This window comes from Caloenas nicobarica, chromosome 14, assembly GCF_036013445.1.
Source record: "Caloenas nicobarica isolate bCalNic1 chromosome 14, bCalNic1.hap1, whole genome shotgun sequence".
In the NCBI taxonomy this organism is placed as follows: domain Eukaryota; kingdom Metazoa; phylum Chordata; class Aves; order Columbiformes; family Columbidae; genus Caloenas; species Caloenas nicobarica.
In genome coordinates, this window is record NC_088258.1 from 8189549 (window position 1) to 8213858 (window position 24310).

General features: G+C 38.1%; 1 protein-coding gene across 1 annotated transcript in view; it reads left to right on the forward strand.

Annotated features, from left to right (window-relative positions):
• DNAH3 (dynein axonemal heavy chain 3) overlaps positions 1–24310 on the forward strand; it is a 60149-nt gene that overhangs the window by 33182 nt on the left and 2657 nt on the right. Inside the window, exons 33-58 of the mRNA XM_065644775.1 lie at positions 163–382; positions 1218–1352; positions 2599–2710; positions 3262–3503; positions 4108–4208; positions 4287–4392; positions 5604–5733; positions 6226–6462; positions 6842–6945; positions 7976–8270; positions 8705–8884; positions 9842–9965; positions 10060–10216; positions 11132–11275; positions 11920–12586; positions 12697–12862; positions 13202–13418; positions 14362–14544; positions 15424–15622; positions 16546–18687; positions 19626–19851; positions 20154–20398; positions 21790–21906; positions 22812–22966; positions 23716–23883; positions 24061–24203. Coding sequence (XP_065500847.1) covers positions 163–382; positions 1218–1352; positions 2599–2710; positions 3262–3503; positions 4108–4208; positions 4287–4392; positions 5604–5733; positions 6226–6462; positions 6842–6945; positions 7976–8270; positions 8705–8884; positions 9842–9965; positions 10060–10216; positions 11132–11275; positions 11920–12586; positions 12697–12862; positions 13202–13418; positions 14362–14544; positions 15424–15622; positions 16546–18687; positions 19626–19851; positions 20154–20398; positions 21790–21906; positions 22812–22966; positions 23716–23883; positions 24061–24203 — 6915 coding nt within the window. The remainder of the gene's footprint in view (positions 1–162; positions 383–1217; positions 1353–2598; positions 2711–3261; positions 3504–4107; positions 4209–4286; positions 4393–5603; positions 5734–6225; positions 6463–6841; positions 6946–7975; positions 8271–8704; positions 8885–9841; positions 9966–10059; positions 10217–11131; positions 11276–11919; positions 12587–12696; positions 12863–13201; positions 13419–14361; positions 14545–15423; positions 15623–16545; positions 18688–19625; positions 19852–20153; positions 20399–21789; positions 21907–22811; positions 22967–23715; positions 23884–24060; positions 24204–24310) is intronic.

The window sequence follows — 24310 nt, forward strand, 5'->3', positions numbered from 1 at the left end:
GGCATGCCATAATCTACAGTTTTACTTCCTCGGTGTTCTGAGCCGTCTTGTCAGCTGATGTCTGATAATCACTGCAGTTACTTTGTGTAAATAGATACTTAGATTATTTTCCTTGCATGGTAAGATATTTTCTTTCTACATGTGATATTTTAATATCCACAGTCTTGCCCAGAAAATTGTTGCCACTTACCGTTTGTGCTCTGAGCAGCTGTCATCTCAGCATCACTATGATTATGGAATGCGTGCTGTTAAATCTGTCCTGACAGCAGCAGGGAACTTAAAACTGAAGTACCCAACTGAAAATGAAAGCGTATTGTTACTTCGGGCTTTGCTGGATATTAACTTGGCCAAATTCTTGGCACAGGATGTGCCATTGTTTCAGGTAAGCTATCAGGTCGGTGTGTTTAAGTTTTGTGATGACGAAGTCTGTTATAAGAACCTACAGAAACAGGTCATTATCTTAGTTTAGAACAGTTTGATCTAGATGCTGCCATATTAGTGTAGAATTATTTCAGTCCACTGTTCTGGATGCACTTTTTGGTTCTGTTAGTATTATTTTGAAAAACAAACTTTCAGTGATGCCTTTTAAATTATTCTATAAAATGTTTAATATTGTATCTTGCTAGAAGTCACTTTGTACTGTTTCATTTGTGGAAACCATTCTTTGAAGTTTGCATTCTGGCTTTGTGCTGCAAAAGAGATGTGGACAACTAAATTACAGTCAATTAGAAGTTTGAATTCAGAGTGAAAACGATGAAGTTTCAGTTTGCATGCCACTTTAACAGAAAATAAAGACTACATTAAGCTACAAAGCAATCAATATTAACAACATAAAAGCTAGGGTATAAGCACACACAGAGTCATTGTTCTGAAATTTCAGAACACATACCCTTCTATTTAATCACTGAAATTCTTTCAACCACTTTCACATCTGTTCTGTAATACTTTTAGGGGAAAATTTGCAGAAGGTTAAGCTTCCTTTTACAATATCAGTGTGTGTATGAAAAGTGCAGGCACTCATTTCTGCCTCAGCCATACAGAATGCTTTCATGGCTACAGTTTTCCTAGAAGTTAGTTTTGTCCAGCTGAAGACATTTCCTCTTAAGCTCCTGTTACCTGTATGAATATTATTTTACTTGTAGATTTTTATGCTTCGGGAATGTTCCCCTTTTGTAACCTGTGTTTGCGTAGTGTCCTATTCTGACTTTCCTTAACAGGGCATCATATCTGACCTGTTTCCTGGAGTGGTTCTTCCTACACCAGATTATGACCTGCTTATCAAGGCACTAACTGAAAATATTAAAAAAATGGATCTTCAACCAGTTCCGTGGTTCCTTGGAAAAATTATTCAGGTTTATTTTCACGTACTTACTTCTGGGGAAGAAAAGTGTGAGAGCAGAAACACTCTTCATTCACTGTCTGTGTCATGGATGAATAGCTGATAGTTCCTGTGATCAGTTAATAGAATATTATAAACCAGCATAATTTTACTAAGTAAAAGACATGGAGTAAAAGTCTGCTTTGCTCAAAGTGATTTTTTTTTTTTTTTTCTAATTCAGCCAGTCTGTGAAGGAGCTAACGTGTGCAGCCACATCGTAGGTCTTATGGTTCAGGATAGAAAATTAAACTGAATCTGTTACTAGCTGAGGTGGTGTAGCCCAGTGAACAGAACTCTGGACTGGGAGTCAGGCCCTGCTCCCAGTTCTGCTCGCAGTCTCCTTGAGAGGTCTTGGAAGAGGTGACATTTCTCACACTTGCTTATACTTCACCTCCAGCTATGTGTTCCCATTGTCCCCCGTCTACTAGTATTATTGACCCTTTAAAGAATGCTTAACTCTTCTTTCTTAGTGATAGCGTAATGGCAAGGGCAAAAATGTGTGGCCTGGGGCAGAATCATGAGGGGCTCCTCCAACAGCAGTTCAGACTTCATGGCTCATGTTCACACTTGGCTTATGCTGTTTTGCAAACCATACTTCGTCTTTCATTTAATAGGGATAGTATTAACTGGTTAGGAATTTAAGCAAAACCAGAAAATACCAGCCTTAACCTGAGCTTAAAAAAAATAAAAATCTTCTTAGGGGTTCTTCTTACAGGTCTGTTTGAAGGTGTTCTGTTTAAAGCCTGTGACTTGAGTTCTGGCAAGATCTTGTGAGATGACTGAAGAAGTTACCACTCTTGCAGTCCAAAGTCAGCGTCTGTGGGACCGGTCATACAACAGACCCTCAAAACTGTAGTTTCAGTCCTCTTGTGTTAGCTTCATTGGTAACCAGTGATTTCAGTTTAGGCTTCTATGCTGGGCTGTGGTCTGCAGTGTCTGCTTAGTGCACTCACACACCGTACAATTATGCTGTTACAACTGAGGGATGACATTTAGCTGGGGACAATGACTTCTTAAATTATATCAGTGAGAATTGCCATAATAATCTGACTGCCTTCCAGTTCAGGTTAATGCTTTGGTCAGCCTTAATGGAGTGCAGATATTTGGCCAATATTTTGGCCTGTCACGTCTGAGTGCAAAAGAGAGAGACCTCTAGTTTCATACAGCTAATGCTCGCTTTTGTGCTATGTTAAAGAGTCAACCTCTTGTCACTGATCCAGGTATATGAAATGATGCTGGTGCGCCATGGTTTCATGATTGTTGGAGATCCTTTAGGTGGGAAGACCTGTGCATACAAAGTGCTTGCTGGAGCCCTTGGTGATTTGTACACAGGTAACATTGTTCAGCCACAAACTTCTCATTAAATGAAGTTAATTCTATGACTAATGTTTCTCCTTTGCAGAGATATGCCCGGGTTGTTAATTGTCCTATATCCCGCTTTCTTGACTGGAAAGTTTCCATTCATCGAACTGTTTTTGTCTGGTATATTTGCCTGGAATTATTTTTGTCTGCATTTACTGGAATAATAAAACATACTAATGTGCTTATGCTTTTATGAATTTTGTTAAGCATTGTATTTGTGCATAATACTCTCGAAAAAACTAGCCCTGATAAGGAGATTGTAAGTAGTTCCCATCCACATATAATATCTATTCTGCTATTATTTTCTTTTTTTAATGTGCCTTTGCATGTAAGACTTCATTCTTTCCTTGTACCAGTAACAGAATTTCTTATTTACTGCTACCTAGCTGCCAGATGTCTGGGGTTTTTTGCCTTGGGCAGCTAAAGTAGGATCCTCAGGAATGTTCTTGTTCTATACTTGAGTTGTTGAATGAAGTTAACCTATCAAATTCTTGAGCTCATCTATTTGTCTTTTTACACAGAAAAAGCCATGGATGAATTTGCTGTTGAATACAAAGTTATTAATCCCAAAGCAATTACTATGGGACAGTTGTATGGCAGTTTTGATCCTGTAAGCCATGAATGGTCGGATGGAGTTCTTGCAAATGCCTTCAGGGAGCAAGCGGCTTCTACCACAGATAATCGGAAGTGGATTATTTTTGATGGCCCAGTGGATGCAGTTTGGATAGAGAACATGAACACTGTGCTCGATGATAATAAAAAGGTAGCCTAATTTTTGCCCGTAACCTCATCCTTGAATATACATACTTTATTTTAGTGGTAGCAATATTGTTACCATGTTAGTTAAAGGAGGTGTAAGACTCAGGAAAGGTTGATGTGCTTAAAAGCATTGGCTTTTTCCCCAATTATATGAGTGGGTTTAGTAGATGATTCTAAGCTGTTACTTCTCCCTAGAAGCCTTGTCTTGCTCCTGCTTTATTGAAATGAGGTTGCTCACTGAGGCTTTTTTATTAACCCTTTTAGGAAACTGAAATACATGAATTCAGCTCTATAATGGAAAACTGAACTTGCTTAAATTACTTAGTGAATAAATTAACTAAAAAAAAAAAAAGCTGCAGGTCACAACTGCTTTTCCCTGGAGAGTTGTTTAAAGATAGAGCATTGTTCTCTGTGTCTCTGCAAGCCATTGCAGTAACACGTGGAAAAGTTGAGACAAGATCAGAAAATATCGTGTTGTGAGAATATGAATGAGTGAATGAGGAGTGACACTAAGTAGAATGTTCAGCGATTTTATGACAGGCATTGCTTTGACTGGTTGATCAGCACTGACATGACTAGATCATGTTTATGTGATGCTCTTCTTCTAGCTATGCTTAATGAGTGGTGAAATAATTCAGATGAATTCAAAAATGAGTTTAATCTTTGAGCCAGCAGACTTAGAGGAGGCATCTCCAGCAACTGTCAGCAGGTAATGTGAAAGCATTCAAACTGGAACTGTCCCACTTCGCACATCTGTTCCTGTACCATAGTTGTTTGTTCTTCCCAGGTGCGGTATGATCTATATGGACCCGCAACAGTTAGGTTGGACACCACTGAAGGATTCCTACATGCAAACGCTGCCTCCAAACCTGCAGGATGAACACCGAGAGCTGGTGCGACACTTAATTTTTTATATAGATCTGACTTAGAAGATTAAGGTGATGTTCACAGTTTGCCCGCTTGAAGGTAGTTATGCGGAATCAAAACTCTTGAAGTACTTCACGATTTAGAGGGTCCCAGCTCTTCTAGAGGCTGTGGTAAATAATTTTGTAGTGATGCATGTCAAATATCATTGCAAGGAATGTTCCTGAGAGATGGAGATGCCATGAGTATTAGAAATACAGTGTGGGAAAAACTGGAAGACTCAAAATGTTTTGAATTCACCCTTCCTCTAAGACATCTAGAGTTTAGCTTGAGAAATGCTTATAATAATATTATTAAGAGCTTGATCTTCAAAGCCTTAGTCACCTCATGAATCCTTGCCATGTAGTCTTTCGTGTACCAGATTGCTCTCATGAATGAGAGCTCTTTTTATAATGTATTGAGTACATCCTCACTGTTGGTGCTGATAAAAGTAGATGCTGGTGGGAATCAGCTTTTAATCTTATAAAAGTTAAAAATCCCTTTCAATAGGCATTAAAATCTAGTAAAAGTGTCCGAGTAAGATCTGTCCACAATAGGATTGGAGCTGGAGAAAACTTTGACTTCTGTGATTTGACAAGACCCCCTTTGAGTTTTTACAGAAAATTGGGACCAAATTCAAAAGAAGTACCAAGACTAGAGGAGCTCTTTATTGACTATTTCCTTAATTCATCAAAGCAAAATGTTCATTCTTAACCAGCAGAGCGCTTGGCCCTTTAGTGTGTCTCCTTGAGTACTGGTCCCTGGGAAGATGTTAGGTCATGATTTCTCTCCTGTTTTCCTGCTTGAGTTGACGGAGCAGATACCACCAGTTGTGGTTGTTATCTCCCTGCATGCTGTGGCACTCCTGCAGGTACCAGTCAGCTCACTTTTGGCATTGCCCAAGCAAGCAGCCATCTCCCTAGGCTGAGCTCCTGCTCTGTTGGCTGGGTTAGTAACTGCGTAACAAAATGCCTGCTGAAAACTTCTCTATGGTAGAAGCAACTTGTTTTCACCATCGGATAATGGTGGTATGACACTGTGATCGCTGAAGTACTGCCTCACGCAGGTCCTTGCCTGATATCCCCTCTACCGACATGGAGAATTTTTGATGCCTTATGTTTTATTGAGAGAGAATTGAGGGACAGTGTGAAATGTGGCCACTCTTGCATTGTTGTAAAGCCATTTCCTTTTCTCCTGGTAGGTCAGTGACCTGTTTATGTGGCTAGTCCAGCCCTGTTTAGATTTCGTTCACCTTCATTGCAAATCTTTTGTACAAACGTCCCCTATTCATCTGAGTTATAGCTTGATGAAACTCTATACTTGTCTGCTTGGTAAGTACCCTCAGCCTTATTCTTTTCTCAATTGTTCTTTTTTTCCTGCTATGTTTCATGACACAATGCAGGTAATTAGATGCAGTGAAATACCAAATGAATTTGTTACTATTGAGACCAGACAACAAGTCCTTTCTCACTGGTCAGTATTAATAATAATTCTTTGACTAGCATACAGAGCTCTCACATTTGGACACTGGTGTCATTACAAAGCTGAACATGATCTTGTGAGTGTATTCCATATGTTTTGCTTGCTGTTTGCTAGCATCTGAAGAAGAGAATTAGGACCCTTTGTAAATATTTTTTCTTCCCATTTATTTTTATTTGTAAACAGTGTTTTACACAGACAAGATCCTCACTCTGTAGTTTGGCTTTGTTCCACTGAATACAATGGTCTAAGTTTGTCTCAGAATACTTTTGTAAAAATGCATTTTGAATTGGGATTTATGGTTATTACTGGCATTTAACTAAAATTCCAAATATGTGTTTTAGATGAAATAAAGCAATCCAAGGAAGAGGAGAAGGAAAGCATGTCTAGTCAGCAGATCTTCTTGTGGCTGCAGGGGCTTTTCCTTTTTGCTTTGGTTTGGACAATTGGTGGGATCATCGATGCAGACAGCAGAAAGAAATTTGATTTGTTTTATCGTGACTTGCTAGCAGGAACAATAAATGAAAACCCACGCCCTAAAAGTGTGAAGCTTACCAGAAATAATATCTTCCCAGAAAAAGGTGCTTCTTCATAACTGTATTTTCCTGGCCTTTTATAAAGCAATAAGAAAACTTGGCACTTTAAGAGAGAATAGAGTACCTGGCAGATGTTAAGTCTGCAGCAGAGCCACCATCTGCCAGGCCTTGGGCTCCCCAGCTGCGTGCTTTTTCCTGGCTCTTTTAACCAGGAGTTGTATATGCCTCATGTTGCACTCAAACCATGTAGCTGAATCTGACCTGAAATAATTTGGTGATGATAATGGTGGGGGGGTAGAGCTATCTCATGTACTAGAAAGCCTTCATTATCTCACAGTGTTGAACGTCTCACACTAAAATGATTGAAGTTTATTTTTATTCTTTAATGAGTGGGTTTTCCTATGTTGTGTTCTTCAATTAACAGGGAGTGTTTATGACTTCTATTTTCACAAGCATGGCAGTGGGCAGTGGAACATGTGGATGGATTTCATCACAAAAGAAGAGCAAGTTATCTCCCCAGACGCTAAGGTTCACATTGATATCTTTCATTATAGAAAATAATTATTTGACTAAATTGTTTAGAGCTATCAATCAACTACCTTAGCCAGCCCTGATTCTACTATATTAAGCTGTTTAATGTTTGATCTGCAACATTTCATTAATCTCTGTAGGCTGCTTTTCATGCTGATGTCTTAGTTCTGGTATCATCAATATTGAAGGTTCAGCACTGCAGGTGAACATGAAGCCCTGAGGTTGGCTGGTGGTTAAAATTTTAGGTTCTGCTTTTGTCTCTGTAATAGCATCTGATGGTGGGGAAATCGTGGTAGGAAAAAGCTGAAGCCTGAATTTCCATTCTGTCATTTCTGTTTTCTGTGGTTGATATAATGATATTATAGTGTGAGTTAATCAGAGAAAGTAAGCCAAGAGACTTATTACTTCCTTGGGACATGGAGAGCAGTACGGAGTCCTGGATCCCCTCCATTTCCAAATAGGGGCACTCACATTTCCAGTGGCAGCTGTGAACTAAAGGGAAGTGTAGCACAGCAGAGATCTGCAAGAAGTACCTATTCTGTATTCTGTAGGTGAAATTTCAAGATAACTCAAGCGATGTTTGTTCAGCTTTTCATTCCATTGTAGTTGCAACTGTCTTGTCTATTAAGTACATGAGATGTAAGACTACATTTCATTCTACTGTCTGAAGTCTTTTATTGATATCTATTGCACAGCTGCTAATGGTAAGTGGAAGATGAGGAAGAGAAAAAAAATTCTGTAGCACTGTTCCTTTTCCTTTGCACAGCAGGCCAACAGAATTAACCCATCCTTAACTCTGCAGTTCTCCTTCTGGGCTTTATATAGTGTCTGTGAACCATAATATAGATAATACTAGTTGTGCTATTTACTGTATAAACATTGAACAAGAAGTGAGGCCATACTATGTACCAGAACGTTGTTGCAGCCTAGGCTTTCAGAGAAAATTATTTTTTAAAATGCATTTGTGCTACATACTTCCTGTAGATGTTTGATTTTTCTTGTGTTATTTTACTTTCTTGTGTAACAGGTATCTGAGCTGATCATTCCAACAATGGAAACTGCTAGACAGATGTTTTTTCTTAAAACATATGTGGAGCATAATGTCCCTTTGCTTTTTGTGGGTCCCACTGGCACTGGAAAATCAGCTATAACAAACAATTTTCTACTACGACTTCCAAAGGAAAAATACATCCCAAGCTTCATCAACTTCTCTGCAAGAACCTCTGCTAACCAAACCCAGGATATTATTATGTCCAAGCTGGACAGAAGAAGAAAAGGAGTATTTGGACCTCCTTTGGGGAAAAAAGCTGTAATATTTGTGGGTAAGACAGTTTTTTTTAGGGTTTTTATATCAGTTTAATTCTGGCTTTAGACAAAATGATTCATTGAGAATAGTAATTTTGGATTTTCTCAGTGCTCTTTGGCTTTTGTCAGGCACCCGAAAAAGGATTAGCTCTGCCCCCTGCTGAAGGTCTCTAACTGTTTAAGTGGTGATAGCCTTCAGGGTAGTTAATAGTGTTGCAGTGTGACATGAAATAAAACAAAATCACCAACTACACTAAGTTAAGCCACCACCTCTAAGTATGCCTGGGAAGTGTAATGTTATTTGATTCTGGTTAGTTTAATGGGAAGCAAGAATAAGAAGACATGGCCTTTTTCTACTGCTAGTTCAGTTATTCTTTCTGCTTAGCTTTGAGAGAAAACTCTAATTCCTAAACACTGAGGGTTTTTTATTCAATGTCTGTGTTCTCCGTAGATGACATAAACATGCCTGCAAAGGAAGTGTATGGGGCCCAGCCACCTATTGAGCTTCTCAGGCAATGGATTGATCATGGTCACTGGTATGACAAGAAAGATACATCCAAGATGGAAATCATAGATGTGCTGCTTGTTTCAGCTATGGGTCCACCTGGGGGAGGCAGGAATGATATTACAGGTAGGAAATATATTGCTGTGGCAGGTAGTTATCTAATTGACTGAAGTTACGAGGCAGGTTCAGTTTTGCTGGTGACATTCTACATTAATCTATTACATGTAAACCTACAGACACATTCACTGGCGGGGTCATTCCAAACAGAAGTTTGTATGCTCAAGTTCAAATCCGTACCTTTTCTAGGAGGAGTTTAATTAACATTAGATAATTTTTTTTGAATGTTGATTAAACTATGAATGATGAAAATAATTCTAAGATTAGAGGATTGGATGCTTTCTGTTTTCCATTCTTTGGAAAAGGGAGGGAATACATCTTGACAAGTCTTTCTGGTAGTTCTCTTCTGAAATTGTGTCTCCTGCTGCTAAGATAGGCTGCCTGCATTTACTTACAAGCATGTTGCCTGCAAGTCCATGATTCTTGTCACATCACCATAAGGGAGGTTAAATTTTCTAATGAAAAAGTTATGTCAGTAAAAGCCCTAATGTAGCTACAGCTACACTGTTACAAGGCACCTTATGCTACTCTAATACAGGTATAACTGTACATGATCTGAGGACACTTTATTAAAATAACTATTTTGATACAGCCAAATTTGTAAAATTTAGTAGTGTATACACTGAATTTTGGTTTTGTAAAATTTACTTTGTCATATCACAGTAAACAGGGGTAATGTGAGCTGAAATTTAAATCTGGGTAATACTGGCCTTGTTGTAATGGAGGTTCGTGTTTTTCATATTAAAACCAGTTATTCTAAGTGAAATACTGATACAAAATATAAACCAGTTTATATTTAATTCGCATCACTGCTGGGGAAGAAATTTGCCAGAAACAAAGTTGTGAGCTGGAGCCAGATTCAAATGTTGTTTGAGTGACAGCCAGTCCAAGAATATGGTACCTTGAAAGGTAGAAGAATGTTTGGACATTCCTGAATCTTTCTGCATCTTTTTGTGTGTATTACAGGACGCTTCACACGGCATTTGAATATTGTATCTATCTGTTCTTTCGATGATGACACATTAACCAAGATTTTTACTACAGTTGCTGATTGGCACTTCAGCAAAGGCTTTGAGGCTGTCTTTTTCAGGTAATGTGATATATATTTCCTGTAATGCCTTTGTAATCTCTTCTCCTGCTATTCATCTGCAGAAGTTAAAACTGTATTTCTTCTCCTCCTTAAGGCTGGGAAAGATGCTGGTCCAAGCGACAATGGTGATTTATAAAATGGCAGTTGATAATTTTCTCCCAACTCCTTCAAAATCCCACTATGTGTTTAATCTACGAGATTTTGCCAGGGTTATTAAAGGAGTGCTGCTCTGTCCGCACGCTCGTTTGCAAGTAAGTTGTAGTTTAATCATGTTGCTGTAAGAAAGACCAATGGGAAAAGTATATTATTTTAATAATATCAATAAGTAAACATCTCAAAGTACATGAACTGCGATCTCAATAGATTTACGAGGTTTAAAATCAGGATAGTCCCTGAATACCTTGCTATATATTTTCTGTCTGTCTCTGAAGGAGACAGCTGTCATTTTTGTTAGTGTTCTTTACATGTATTACAGCTGGGCCCAGAGGTCCAAGGCCCATCTGTTAAGGCCTATACATCAAGTCAGACAGTCCCTTCTCTTGAACTTGCAGACTAAATATACAAAAGAAACAAAAGTGGGAAATGACTTTACAAATGGCAAGCTCATCAGTGAACGAGACTGAATCATTTAGCCCTGAGTTTGCCAATGGTCACAAACTACAAATCAATGCTGATAGATGTATATGATTTTCATCCTACTTTTTTCATCCATTTTCAGTAAAATGTCAGGTTAAAGGAGTGTTAAAAGTTTTATTTCTGTTGGGGGATTGTTTTTGTTGCAGAAACAGAACAAAATGGCTACAAGCTATTGAAATCTTAGCCAGCAACAGTTTTGGGCAGGGCTTGGGTTAGAGCCCATGAGCTGCATTTTTGAAAGATTTATGCTTTATGTTGGAAGGATGAGGAGATTTGATACAGTAGAGAAAAGTACTTTGACATTAGAGTCCCAGCTTGTATTGGCAGGAAAGTCAAGAAGGTAACTAGGTGAGGAAGCCACTTAAATTAGCAGATGCTGAGCCATGTGCTGAATGGCTCGGAATTGAAAGATTCCCACTGAGATTAGTACAAGATATAGCAGGATCCAGATGGACATTTATAGCCTTTTGTTTTTTAAACAAATCCTGCCTGAGCTATATTTACCTGTTTTCTTGTATTTACATTTTCAGGATGGAGATAAACTGATCAGACTCTGGATTCATGAGGTTTACCGAGTTTTCTATGATCGCTTAGTTGATGAGGAGGATAGGCAGGTATTCTTTCAGATGGTACAAGAGACAACATCAAACAGCTTCAAGCAGAGCTTTGATAAGGTATTTTGGGGTAATGTGCTGGGACCAAGAATGAGAATTATGCATTTTCAGAAATACTTAGACATTGGGATTTTATTAGTTTTGAGCACATTCTGAATTATTCTGATCAATGCATTTAAAAAGTATGGATGGTCTTCTATTCAGTATTGAGTATTATACGTATTCTTAGTCAAGTTAATACAAAATACTTCATATCAGAATGATTCATAATTTGTGTTGGTACAGATGACTATTGGGAATAAATGTCTTACACAATATTCGTCTGTGCTTTTTTAAGTTAATATTTGGATGAACCAATGGGAGTAGTGGGTACTTTTCTGAGAAGACTTTTGGGAACTTATCCTGTATTTGACAGCAAAGTCTCTTTGTGAAGTATGCCTGCATGGAAACTTGCATGTCAACCCGCAGCATATTCCCCATTTAGGTGTTGTGGTGTGGGTTTTGTTTTGGTTTGTTTTTTTTCTGGTGTGTATGTGTGGTGGTTTGGTTTTGTTTGGTTTTTCCAGACTAAGGTAATAACTAGAACAGCTGGAAAGCAGTGTTTCCCACCGTATTGTTACCATGTAGATAAAAATGATTATGACTTTAAGGAAAATAATTCTCTAATAGTTTGCATTATGTGTTGATTCTTGTCTTATCTCTAGGTACTGAGTCATCTCTCACCTACTGGAGAAATCTCTGATGATAATATTCGCAGCCTGTTCTTTGGAGACTATTTGGATCCGGACAGTAATGAAAAAGTGTATGACGAAATCACAGACTTACAGCAACTGACAACCGTGATGGAATACTACCTTGAGGAATACAACAATATCAGCAAAGCACCAATGTCCTTAGTTATGTTCAGATTTGCTATTGAGCATATCTCAAGGATATGCAGGGTATTGAAGCAGGATAATGGACATCTGTTGTTGGTAGGGGTTGGCGGGAGTGGTCGACAAAGTGCTACCAAGCTGGCCACCTACATGAATACCTTTGAACTCTTTCAAATTGAAATCACAAAGTCCTATGGAATCAGTGAATGGAAAGATGATGTTAAACGAGTCATGATGAGAGCAGGTGTTGCTAACAAGAATGTGACCTTTTTGTTCTGTGACAGTCAAATAAAGGATGAAACATTTGTAGAAGATATCAACATGCTTTTAAATACTGGTGATGTGCCTAATATCTTTGCAGCGGATGAGAAAGCTGAAATTGTTGAGAAAATGCAAGGTGCAGCAAGGATGGAGAACAGGAAAATTGAAGCCACTCCCCTTGCTATGTACAATTTCTTTATTGAAAGGGTGAAGAAAAATTTGCATATTGTCTTAGGTCTGTATACAATGTGTTATTTCTTGGAATGTTTTCTCTTAGGCTTAGGTTTTTCTGCTTTCTAACTGCAAACAAACTTAAGTAATGATATTGTTGGGTTTTTTTTCTAGCCATGAGTCCTATTGGAGATGCATTTCGGAATCGATTACGGATGTTCCCTTCGCTGATAAACTGCTGCACCATTGATTGGTTCCAAACCTGGCCTACAGATGCTTTGGAAATGGTTGCTAACAAGTTTTTAGAGGATGTTGAACTTGAAGATGACATTAGAAAAGAGTATGAGTTTATCCATCAAGAAACATATGAAGCAAATGTTCATTCCCCCTCCCCCTCGCAGGCCCAACATACTTGATCAGGAAACTGTCGTTATAAACAGACAAAGCTAAATCAACTCTGGGATTTCAGTGCATGTCAAAGATACCTAGATATATGTATCTGATGTTTCTGAGAATCAGGCTACTCTTCAAAAGGAGTCTAAAATTTTTCTTATAATGGGGAAAAACCAATTCTGCCTTCACTAACACTAATATAATTTCGTATGCTTAGAGTAATTTCCTCATAATTCACATAAAGACAGATTGTATTTTCATAGTAATGTGGAAAAATTTTCTCTAGGGTTGTGTCAATGTGCAAATATTTCCAAGAAAGTGTAAGAGAGCTCTCCATCAGCTATTACGCTGCACTGCGAAGACACAACTATGTGACACCAACTTCATACCTAGAATTGATTCTTACCTTTAAAACTCTGCTGAACAGCAAAAGGCAAGAAGTTGACACGATGAAAACTCGTTATCTTACAGGACTTCAAAAACTTGACTTTGCAGCGTTACAAGTAAGTTTCAGATTAAAACACTGAATATGTGCCATATGCATACTTTAGTATGGGGTCTGTATAAGCTGAATAAAACTTATAAAAATAAAACTTACTAAATTCCTTCTTCACTATATTGACGATGCTATGGATAATTTTGTATAGAAAGCCAGCAGGAGAAGTTAGATTACTGCTTAATCATTTTAAGAAATTGTGGTATGTAAGTTCGCATCATAGCACTTAATAGAAAGCTAAATGAAACTGGTGGTACTCATTAAATGTTGGAGGAATAAACCTTACAGATTTAATTATTTTATCAAAACCTTATATGGAGAATTGATGCCTTAGCATCCTAGTACCTATTACCCTTTTCAAAATACAGGAAAAGTTGAAGAATATTGTAAGACAATAATAAACTTTAATTCCTGAGTAGATTCCCAGTAGGAAATTGATGAGGTTCCAGGTAAATAACCCCTTTTTCAACCCATGTGATCCAGGGATTGATCTTTCCAAGATGCAAAGTAAAGGAGGTTCCAAATACTTGCTGGATGAAGAACATCCAGTTTGCAGCTGTTGCTGTCACTAATTCTGTGTTTCCTTCCAAGTTTCTTTTGGATTTTGTTTTCCACCTGTACCATAAAGGATTATTTAACGTTCCATAAACTGAAACAGTGAGAAGGAAAAATGCAATTAATCAATTTATTTCTCATTATTGAGATTAAGTGGATCATAAAAAATCAAGTGTATTATATGGATGATTAAAAAATATCCTTTAAAAAAAATCCGTTCAGTTAAATAAAATAGCTCTTAGTAAAAATAGGCTAACAATTATTTAGATCAAATGTTCCTGTTTAGATTGTATTAATATGGTGTCTTCTGATCTTCCTAAGACATCAAGATGTGAAATATTAATACATGAAATTTTTACACAAATTTCTTCTTGATTTCCTGTTACATTGATCAGGTTGCAGAGATGCAGAAAGAACTGACTGCCCTTCAGCCTGAACTGATTAAAACTTCTGCAGAAACAGACAAAATGATGACCCGGATTGAAAAGGAAACAATTGAAGTAGATGCAAAGAAGGAACTAGTGTCAGCAGATGAAAAAGAGGCCAACGATGCAGCAGCTGTTGCTAAAGCTATTAAGGTAGTGTCCAAGGGTTGAGCCTGCAGCACAATGGGTTCCAAGTCTTTCCAAGTAAATGAGAGTTATGGTGAGGTGTTAGTGGGGTGATCCAAGCTCCCAAAGTAACAGAGCTACAAGAGATGATGTGTGAGATGTTCGTAATATAAACAAGGTAAATTTGGGCTGTTTGGAGAATTACTGTATCTCACAGTACTGCATTGCTTCCTTTTCTAGTTCACATCCCAAAAGCTGTAGAGCTCTTATTTCTGTACAACAGATTGAGTAATGAGGTTCTATGGTTCCCAGGCCCAAAGACAGTTTGTTTAGAGTTAGCTGAGGTAATTTGGCATAGTGCTGCATGGAGCCCTGTTAGGCATAACCTAAGAGATATTGCCATAGCCAGACATCTGTAGCACAGAATTTCCCATGGGAAGCTGCAGTATTCCTCAGTCTTTTTTTTGTAACTAGTTGGAAATGTCAGAGATGATGGATAGATAGATAGATAATTACTGAGATCTGGGCACCTGATAAAAAATTTAATCTACACAGTATATATTTCTACCTGATCGGCACTGTAAGATATAACTAAGAACAACTGTATCTAACCTATATTTTAATTCTCCTTGTCACACTGGAGAGACTTTGATCTTGAAAGCTTGTCTGCTATCAGTTATCAGCTTATGGAAGTTACTAATTTCTCTACAAACCTTCCCTCTTTAAACCACATAGGCAAATTACGAAAATAGTTTTCTCTCCAAGAAACACAATGTTGTGAAGAGTCTTTTTATTAGGTACTTATAAGCAGAGAAGGTTCTCTGAGTCTGTGCTGGAGTGGGGTAATCAGGTTGCAGAGCTGGTATTGTATGAAGGTTTACAAGCTTCTGCCCAATGTCTTAACAGGACGAATGTGAAGGAGACCTTGCTGAGGCCATGCCAGCTCTGGAGGCAGCACTTGCAGCTCTTGATACCCTGAATCCTTCAGACATCACTCTTGTGAAATCCATGCAGAATCCACCTGGTCCTGTTAAGCTTGTCATGGAGAGTATCTGTGTCATGAAGGGAGCTAAATCCGAGAGAAAGCCTGATCCAAGCGGCAGTGGTAATGATGTGGTATTTGTTATCCCTGCGCTAGGAATGCTTGGGGTACTGCTGTGCTTGTGCTAGTGAAGCGCTTCTAGCATGAATGCAGCCCTGTGCACTGAAAGTGCATTTTGCTAGCAATGGCTTATAACTACACTGAATAACTAAGAGCTGCTTTTGTCTTTGTAACATATTGCACTTGCTTGACACTGTTGTACAAGCTTTGTAAGTATGATCCCAGTCACCAGCACAAAGTCATCTCTTCAACTTGCTTTGACCCAACCTTGAGATTTGCATTGCCTTGAGGAGCTCTCGGATCTGTAGATTTGCTGTGCACCATTCACCTCTATTTTCCCCTCTAATCCCTGCTACCAAACTCTATCAGTTATACAGACAGACAGAATTCTAGCTATATCCCTGCCATAGGTGATTACTCTAATGAGCTCTTTCTGTGTGGGTTATGTTGTTATTGTGGGATTGCACTGGATTTGCAAGGTAGGAAAGGAAGGAGACCTTTTTTCTTTCACTTTTCTTCTACTTTATGCCCCCACAGTTCAACCCTTCATAACCAAAAATAAGAATTCTATAAATGTCTTTAATCCAAAACTATCTTACCTAGATTAGGAAGGAATGCTTTTGCAAAGTTACCGATTTATCTAATAAACTATGCTAAGAAAGACTGTATAGTAATTTGTTTCCCTTATTTTGCTTGATTGATTTAGAATGAATAGGGAATTAATAAATATGACATAGGTTAGCAATGCCAAATTTCCTATCAGAATTTCTTTAGGTAATGACTTTCCCAAACTAGTTAACAGTGGTTGCATAGTAAAATTCTGTTGCAAAATCATTGATGTTAATTCTTCATATTATGTCTCAAGTATTTTTTTCAGTTTGAACATGCATGTTTTAAGCCTGATTTCAGTATTATTTGCAATATAGGTAAAATGATAGAAGACTACTGGGGGCCATCTAGAAAACTTCTTGGAGATATGAAATTCCTTGAGAGCTTGAAGATGTATGACAAGGATAATATTCCTCCCGCTGTAATGAAGAGAATTAGAGAGAGATTTATTGATCATCCAGATTTTCAGCCAGCTGTCATAAAAAATGTCTCATCTGCCTGTGAAGGACTATGCAAGTGGGTGCGAGCCATGGAGGTGTATGACCGTGTTGCAAAAGTGGTTGCCCCAAAGCGTGAACGTTTGAGAGCTGCAGAAGAAGTACTGGATGTTCAAATGCAGAAGCTAAAAATAAAACAAGCAGAACTTAAGGAGGTAGTTGATCGCCTCCAAGCTTTGAATGATGATTTGGACAACATGATTGACCGGAAGAGAGAATTAGAAAATAATATTGAACTCTGTTCACAAAAAATCATGAGAGCTGAACAGCTAATTAGTGGTCTTGGTGGAGAGAAAGATAGGTGGACAGAAGCTGCACGATTATTAGGAATCCGGTACATAGACCTCATAGGAGATGTGTTGTTATCATCAGGAACTGTGGCTTATTTGGGAGCCTTTACTGTAGATTACCGCCTAAAATGTCAAAATCAGTGGCAGGTCCTGTGCAATGAAAAGAACATACCGTGCTCCAGTGATTTTAGCTTGAGCAATACATTGGGGGATCCAGTCAAAATCCGTGCATGGCAGATTGCTGGATTGCCAATTGATTCTTTTTCCATTGACAATGGCATAATTGTTTCTAACTCAAGAAGATGGGCTTTAATGATAGATCCTCAAAGGCAAGCTAACAAGTGGGTAAAAAATATGGAAAAAACTAACAGGCTGTCAGTTATCAAATTATCTGACACAAATTATGTGAGGACATTAGAAAATGCTATTCAGCTTGGAACACCAGTCTTGCTAGAAAATATTGGTGAAGAACTAGATGCTTTCATAGAACCCATTTTATTAAAGCTAACATTCAAACAACAAGGAGTAGAATACATGAAATTAGGAGAAAATATAATCGAATATTCAAGAGATTTCAGGTTTTATATGACAACTCGCTTAAGAAATCCTCATTATCTTCCTGAGGTGGCTGTGAAAGTTTGTCTACTCAACTTCATGATTACACCTTTGGGTCTTCAGGACCAACTTCTTGGAATTGTAGCTGCAGAGGAAAAGCCTGACCTAGAAGAAAAGAAAAATAAACTGATTATAGAAAGTGCAGCCAACAAGAAACAACTAAAGGAAATAGAAGATAAAATCCTGGAGATCCTTTCCCATTCAGAAGGAAACATCTTAGAAGATGAAACAGCAGTTAATATTTTGTCTTCATCCAAAGAATTATCTGAAGAAATCTCTGAAAAGCAAAAAATTGCCTCTGTAACCGAGATGCATATAGACTCTACTCGCATGGGGTACAAGCCAGTTGCCGTTCATTCAGCTGTTGTCTTCTTCTGCATCTCTGATCTGGCAAACATTGAACCTATGTACCAGTATTCATTGATTTGGTTCATTAACTTGTATGTTCAATCTATTGCTAAAAGTGAAAAGAGTGAAGATTTAGAAGAGAGAATCAAAAACATAACCAAGCATTTCACAATAAGCATCTACAATAATGTTTGTCGTTCACTGTTTGAAAAGGATAAGCTATTATTCTCCTTCCTTCTGACAATAGGCATTATGAAGGGAAAAGACCAAATAGATGATGAGGTTTGGCGTTTCCTCCTAACAGGAGGTGTTGCTCTTGATAATCCTCACCCCAATCCAGCTCCACACTGGCTATCTGACAAATCGTGGGCTGAGCTTGTACGTGCATCTAGTCTGACACACCTCCATGGACTAATGGAACATGTAAGAGAGAATTTTTCAAAGTGGAAACTAATATATGACTCCGTAAGACCCCATGAAGAAGCCTTCCCAGATACGTGGAGCACACTGGTGGGGTTAGATCGCATGGTTATTCTCCGATGTTTGAGGCCTGACAAAATTATTCCAGCAGTGCAGGAGTTCATTGTGGAAAATATGGGAAGAACATTTATTGAACCACCTACTTTTGATCTTGGAAGAAGTTACAATGATTCAAATTGTTGTGCCCCTTTGATTTTTGTGTTATCACCAGGTGCTGATCCTATGGCAGGTGAGATTGGTATTAAAATATCTTTCTTTATCTGGTTAAATGTCACTGAATGTGACTAACTGGTAATAGTGTAGACCCCTTGATCTTTAATATGTCTTTAAAGCACAATACAGCAATGATAGAATATCAAACATTTGTATCTGCCCTTGTTATACAATGATAGTAAAATTGCTGGAGGGTGGAATGAATGTAGTGGTGATGAAATGTTTAAGTCTCTGAGCAGCAATTTAGGGATCTAATAGCTTGTAACATCCAAAACATTTTATAATATATAATATGCTTGTGTTACAATTATTTCAAAGGGTATTTGGGATTTGCCCCAGTCTTTGTTACAAACCCTTCTTTGGAAAATTTCTACCCTCTCAGATACTAATTAAATGGTGTATATGACCACAGTTAAAACCACATCTGTTAAATGTCCTTTAAAAAATAACCACCCAGATTATTTTTAAACCTGGTTTTCTGCCAAAAGAATTGTAATATGGAGCCATGCCTTGACGATGTATTTCGAGGAGGTACTGGTTTTGATGGCAGATCTGGAGGGTTATTTTTAACCAGATCTAAAGATCCAAAGTACAGCTCAGCCCCCATAAACAATTGTACACATGCAACAGAGAAAGTAGAGAGCTGTAGTGCAGGCTGGAACTGAGCCCTTGGGGCTAAAGGAGAAGCCAGGCATTTAACTTGGCTAGTGGGTTTTGGTAGTTTATTTTAGTATTACTTTATACACCTAAAGTTTAATATATATGCCTCAGGAACACAGTGACTGATACAGCACTTGGTACTACTTCTGGGTTGTTGAGGTGGGGGGGTTTTCTTCAATTGAGTAAAATATTTGTTGACTTTTGCCCCCTTAGTTGCATTATAAAAATTATGAATATAACATAGATCTACTTTCTAATAGACTTTGTTTGCATGTTTGAAACTTGCCATCATAGGTTTGCTGAAATTTGCTGATGACGTTGGCATGGGAGGCTCAAGCATCCAAACTATTTCGCTTGGACAGGGACAGGGCCCAATAGCAGCAAAAATGATTCATCAGGCTATTACTGATGGAACCTGGGTAGTGTTACAAAACTGCCATCTTGCAACTAGCTGGATGCCTGCTTTGGAAAAAATCTGTGAGGAAGTTATAGTGCCTGAGAACACCAATGATAAGTTCAGGTAGGAGTCTTAATATTTTTCTCTTGTTTGCTGAAGACACTAGTAAAAATAAATGAAACTTCTTTTGTGTGAACAACTAAGTATAACATTTATATCGTTTATGTGTAGCAATAAAATAAAGATACATAATTAGGACATACCTGTCCGGTATAATCTACTTTATGCTTGCATTTTAGAACAAATTTAGATGTTATCATTATAGTTAAGCAAGTAATAAAACTTAGTCTTCTGCAGATCAATTTTGAGGATTTGTCAATATTTATGATTTTTTTTTATAATGTGCTTTTAAAAATTCTTTTCAGGTTGTGGTTAACTAGTTATCCATCAGAAATGTTTCCTGTTAGTATCCTCCAGAATGGCATCAAAATGACGAATGAGCCTCCAAAAGGAGTTAGAGCGAACCTTCTTCGATCCTACCTTAACGACCCCATCTCCAACCCGGTGTTCTTTAGCGGTTGCGAAAAGCCAGAAATGTGGCAAAAACTGCTGTTTGGCCTTTGCTTTTTTCATGCTATTGTGCAGGAAAGGAGAAACTTTGGCCCCCTGGGTAAGATTTAGATTATTTTGCATGTTGTTTCAAAAAGATTAGTAGTTTTGAAATGCAGTATTGGAGCCTCTCTGTAAAAAGGCAGTATTGTTGTTAGAAATATTACAAGAGTGTAATCTGTATTGCACAGAACACGATAAAGTTTAAAAGCTGTTACTTGCAGGGATTCTTATTCAGGCAAAGCTACTCTTGAAGCTACTGCAAGTGTTACCCTGGGGGAGAACCAGAAAGTACCAGTTTTCCAAGTAAATATAGGTAGTTACTTTAAATTATAGCTTTCTAAATTATTAATACTTACTAACTACAGTAATTTATCCATCAAATCTAGTTCCATTTTAAATTTTCATAATTAAAAGTGTCTTCTTCAATTCTGCTTTTGTTATTTATGTGTATACTTTGTTTTAGCAAAGCTAACGCATGTGTTTACTTGGTGTGAAACTGAAATTTAGGTAGCTGCAGTGTGTTGTTCATAACACAGCAATGCAAATATATAGATCGGTAAGATTTGTGCTTGAGCTTTTTCTGTAATCTCAGAATACTTAGAAATCTATATAAAATTCCAAAGCTTTTCATAAAATGCAGAAATGTATGGAATTATAGTTTCCATTTTTAAACTTTCCATTGGTGTACGTGAAGTTCTTGGTCTTCCACTGTGACTGAATCTGCCTTTGTTCTAACAGTAACTGCTATGAAATGTTATACTTCGACTGAAAGCCATTGTCCTTGTTTTAATAGGCAGATGCCAGAATGAAGATAATAATTTATTGCTTTAGAGTAAAAAAATATATTTTTTAAGTGACAGGTCATTTTCAAAAGCAACATCTACTGCTTAATGTGACCAGCTGTCTGGGGGAAGAAGGAGAGTTGCAGCAATAGCGCTATTTTTGGGTTTGCACTAGGAGTATAGGTTTTTTGAAGGATTCTGTTATCTGAAGTGTTCTGGTTGTTTTTTATTGTGCTGTTACTCTGAACGTCATATACAAACAGCATTAATAGATGGGCAGATTGATTAAAAATTAAAATCAATCAATGAATCGAGACTCCTATTATCATCATCTCCAGAGAGCAACAGATTGGCTGAGTGGGTCTGTGTTCTACGTCAGGTAAAATGTGATTTTTCAGGAGTGTGCAATGCCAAAATGCCTGTGCTTATGTTTTCATTATATAGAATGATGGTAATAGCACCTTAGGATACAATATTGTTACACAGTGATATTCTCCCTTGTGCAATAAACAGCCTGGTAAACCCCTGGGCTGCTTCTCGGTACTGTCTGCAGCTGTTATCTTCAGCTCTGTGGTAGCAGTATAGTATAGTACAGTACCATAATTTTCTGAGCATGGTCATCAGTACAGTGCACCATTGCCCTGCATATCTTTTCTGAATCAAACAGGTTGGAATATTCCATATGAGTTCAACGAATCTGACCTCAGAATCAGTATGCGACAGATCCAGATGTTCCTGAATGAATATGAAGAAGTCCCATTTGAAGCTCTGACATATCTAACAGGTACAGGCGTTGCACCCTCTAACGCGTTGATTTGCTGGGCACTTTCAGCAGGTGCAGCGACAAACTGATGAATGTTTGACAAACGGAGTGGATTCCAGTCAGGTTTACCTTCTTGGCCTTCCGAACACACAAGTTGGATCACAAACCTTCAGGTGACATTCCTGTCTAGGCTCATAGATAGCTAGAAGAACTACTAATGGTCCAGCAAACCTCCTGGTGTTTGTTTCGTATGTGTCAAATAAAAACATCACTGGCCTCTGTTTCACCTTAGCTGATCAATGTGGTCCTCACACAGTAAGCATTGTCAGTTTACCAGAGGATGTGATAACACTCATCAGTTTAAAGCAGGAGGTGTTGACCTGTGTAAATAACTTGGTTGCTGTGACTATTCAGTTCTCTTTCTCCAGAAAGAGCTGCTTCTTGGCACCTCCTTTGTCAACCTTATGAAGATCATTCCTGATTTTTGCTGATATTATTATTAGATTTATGAAAAAGAATTGAGGGAGTCAGGTTTAAAGTAATAACTATGAGCTTTTAGCTGTTTTCTGTACTTTATATCAGTGCAAACCTCCGCTCATTGCTTGCCCATTACTTAAATCCCTCCAGCTTCATCTCACAGGGATATTGTGTATTCGTGAGCCCTTGTTTTCTACTGTATGCATACATAATCGGGTTAAATCTGCATGAAAGGAAGAAGACAAGGATGAGCTGTATAGCACTGTTCAGATTTTGAAAGTCTTAAAAATTCTTACTAACAAGAATTTCAAGGAAAAGAGCTGTCTTTTAAAACATAAGATTACTCTGGCATGAGTAGCAGTTTCTCAAACTAACTCATAGTGTTCCTTAAACCTGATTTGTTCATTAACTTTCAATTTTTCATCCTGGTTTTCTCTGTCCTTTCCCAGGGGAATGTAACTACGGAGGCAGAGTAACAGATGATAAAGACAGGCGTCTCCTTCTGTCCCTTCTTTCCGTAGTCTATAGCAAGGATATAGAACAAGAAAAGTATATGCTTGCACCTGGAGATGACTACTACATACCACCACATGGTCCATATGAGGTGAGATGATAACAGAGGTAAATTCTCTCAGAGTTACTGGGAAAGACCTTATCTATACTGTTCTTTGATATGCTGAATACAACAAATAGAAAATAAAAAACTTAATATCACAAAACCATGCCAGAATATATCTCATATATGAAAGATTAATTGATAATTACTATCTAACACACTCCAATGGAGATGTAGCGTCAGCCCGTATTCTGAGGTTTGTTGATGAAAAAGCCACCCTGTGCAGGTTTCCAGTACAGTTCTGGAAAGGCAATAGGAGTTAGGCTCCAGGAATTTACAGCGTACTTCTGTACCCTCTTGCAACCACTTTTGCCTTGAAAGCAGTGACCAGGATGAGGAGAGGGAATGGCAGGTATGTATTCAATTTTCATCCCCTTCCCCCCCCCCTTTTTTTTTTTTTTTGAGCACAAATGTGCTCAAATCCCACCTATTTGTGTAGCCTGAAGTTACAGGGGTGATACATTTGGCATCCTACCCACTTCCGTGACTCTGACCTTGTGTATTTCTGATGTCCATTCCTTGCTCTTGCTTTCTCTGGCTACTTACATGAGGGTGGTAAGAACAACTCTTCAGTGAGTCTTTGAACCATTCAAAACTTTTATATTTATCTCTGTGGACTAAGTTGATTCCTGGATGTGTTTGATTGTAAATGGGAAGTTTCTGTCCAAGTTGGGTTTACTGATCATTTGTTAATATATCATTGCATGATTTCTGGTATCTAAATGTGTCTTTTACAGTCTTACATTGAATATCTACGAAGTTTACCAATTACAACACACCCTGAAGTGTTTGGACTTCATGAAAATGCAGACATTACCAAGGATAACCAGGAGACTAACCAGCTTTTCAATGGAGTGCTCTTGACTTTGCCTAGAGAAGCAGGGGGAGGTGGCAAGTCCCCTCAGGTAACTGGGGAAGAAAGATCAACTTGCACTCTGGAAAGGTGCCTTCTCCTGTCATGCCCTAGGTGTCGGAGTAATCCAACACTTCTCTTTGCGTGACTGTGGCACTGGGAGTGAATAAAAACAGGTGAAAAAAAAAAAAGGGGAAATTCCTCATTCCCTGCAAACTTGTGATTTCAGGAAACTGTTCAAGATTTGGCGCAGGACATCCTGTCCAAACTGCCAAGTGGCTTCGATATGAACCACGTTATGAAGATATACCCAGTACTTTATGAAGAGTCCATGAATACAGTTCTTAGGCAAGAACTAATTAGATTTAACAGGTACGGTTCAGTGTTTTGTGTAGCATCACTAATACAGAAACATGCTGGTGTTCATCAGCACTAGTCACTCAGAAGCTTTAAACACTTATAAGCCTTTTACAATACAT